Here is a 1,910-nt window from a genome sequence, read left to right on the forward strand (position 1 = left end):
CCGCTGTACCCACAAGTTTGCCAAGATATTCCCGCATACACGGAGGGCAACCTAACCAACAACAAATTGCGCTTGTTACGCTTGAAAAAAGACCTCAATGGCGAAGAGAAGTATGGCAGTCATGAGCCTTACACCACCGAAGAGCTGCTCGAGAGCGGCTTCTATGGCAATGACGAGCCGCAAATGCGTCCAATGCAATCCACGGGCAATACTGTGTCGCCTGTTTATCTAAGCAGACTACTCAACTCCTTGCCATGTTCCATATCGGTGTGCCGCGATGAACCTTTGTCACTGGTAGCCATTATCGAGCTATCGCGTCGCTTCTCTTCAGGACTCTGGAATTGCATACAGTACTGGGCTTGCTGTGCTGGTGCGCTTTCGGTGATTAACATTTTGAGTGCTTGCCTTTCCTTGCCGCCGCTGCTGACGCCACTCATGGTTATCTATTTGATGAGCATACCGGTGCCGTTAATAGCTCTCGCTCTAGCGCACATCGATGTCGATCCAAAGATTATGAATCGTGCAACGGGCAAGAAGCAAACTGAATATGATACACGCGTATTTGGTTTTGTGGTTTGGTGTTATGGCTGCAAGTTCATTGCGCCCATTTTGGTGTTGGTGAGTATGTTTGAGAGACTAGCATAAGCTTACGTTTTAAAAAAGATATTTAAGGCAGGCTTGAAGTTGCATTTTTTATAAAATCGGATGTTATCTACTAGATACTCTACTGAAATATGTACATACATATATGTAGATAAAATATTTTTTTTTTTTTTTGGGTTTTGGGTAGGTTGGCCGGTTTATATAAAACCAGCGCCAGGTTATTCCTCTGCTTTCAAAGTATATATCTTAGTACGTTGTCTTCCAAATGTTGTATTCAATCGTCGCTCCACTGATACACGATGGTAATACCGCTAAGGGCCAGAACCACGGGCAAAAGTTTCTGCTTATGTATCAAACGCCTTATTACTTTCAATTATTAATCAATTGTAACAAATTAAAGTGTACTGTGATTTAATGGTCCACAAGTAACCAGGTTATTCCTGCAATTGTTAGGTATGTCAAAGTATTAAAGATTAAAAATAAAAATAATAAAATAAAATATTTAAAAGAAATACGGATATTAATACGCGTCCCAAAGCGGAAGTTATGCTTAGTAGCATTATCGATAAATCGATGGCCCCGAGATACTTTATCTTAACTGGTCGATAGCCCTCAACCTTTTTTATCCTGAATGGCGTGCGAAAGACTATCTTAACTCGATGAACTATTTTAACTTTGTATTAACCAAGCGCACAGAGTTGAGAAAGTCTTTCGCATGGCATTCAAGATAGGATAATTTGACCGCTATCGACCAGTTGAGATAAATGAGCTTGGGGCCATCGAAATATATTCAAAGGAATAGCGGTGAATACTATATCACTAAACATATTGCACGAAATTGTCTATAAAAATATCGTCAAGATGCCTATGCGTATATCAGGGCCTATATCAGAGAATATTTACTCACATGTGTATATCGATAACAATGTGGATTAAGATATCGATACTATATGGACAAACTTATCAAAAATTATATCGATATAAATTCATAAACATATTTGTCTAAGTTGAACATCGAGAAATATAGTATGTTTCAATAGCAGTCCGGTTTACAGGATTTAGTCAGAACTTACAGGAAGTCGTTCCTATTGACATAAAACCTGTAAGTGCGAACACTTTTGAAAGAGTAACTGTGAGCAACTGTTCCTAGTCAGAAGTTACAGGATTTAGTCTGGAGTTTTTTCCTGTAAGTTCATGTAAAGTGTCAAACGATCAGCTGATTTATATGTCCAAACAAAAACAGAAAGCGGTGAAAGCAAATGTAGCATGTATGGTAGTGTACTGTGTTATTTTGTACTTGTGCATGA

General features: G+C 39.0%; 1 protein-coding gene across 5 annotated transcripts in view; it reads left to right on the forward strand.

Annotated features, from left to right (window-relative positions):
* The window catches only part of LOC118733508 (transmembrane protein 94), a 15,000-nt gene that overhangs the window by 9,995 nt on the left and 3,095 nt on the right, over positions 1–1,910 (forward strand). For 3 of the 5 annotated variants that reach the window (XM_036462920.1, XM_036462923.1, XM_036462924.1), the window contains one exon: positions 26–618. The exons of 1 other annotated variant lie outside the window; for it this stretch is intronic. In XM_036462920.1, coding sequence (XP_036318813.1) covers positions 26–618 — 593 coding nt within the window. Of the gene's footprint in view, positions 1–9; positions 619–1,910 lie in introns of all 5 variants that reach the window. One more of the 5 variants, XM_036462921.1, reaches the window with a different exon arrangement.

Source organism: Rhagoletis pomonella, unplaced genomic scaffold, assembly GCF_013731165.1.
Source record: "Rhagoletis pomonella isolate Grant_MI unplaced genomic scaffold, Rhpom_1.0 Rhpom_scaffold_00002, whole genome shotgun sequence".
Classification (NCBI taxonomy): Eukaryota; Metazoa; Arthropoda; class Insecta; order Diptera; family Tephritidae; genus Rhagoletis; species Rhagoletis pomonella.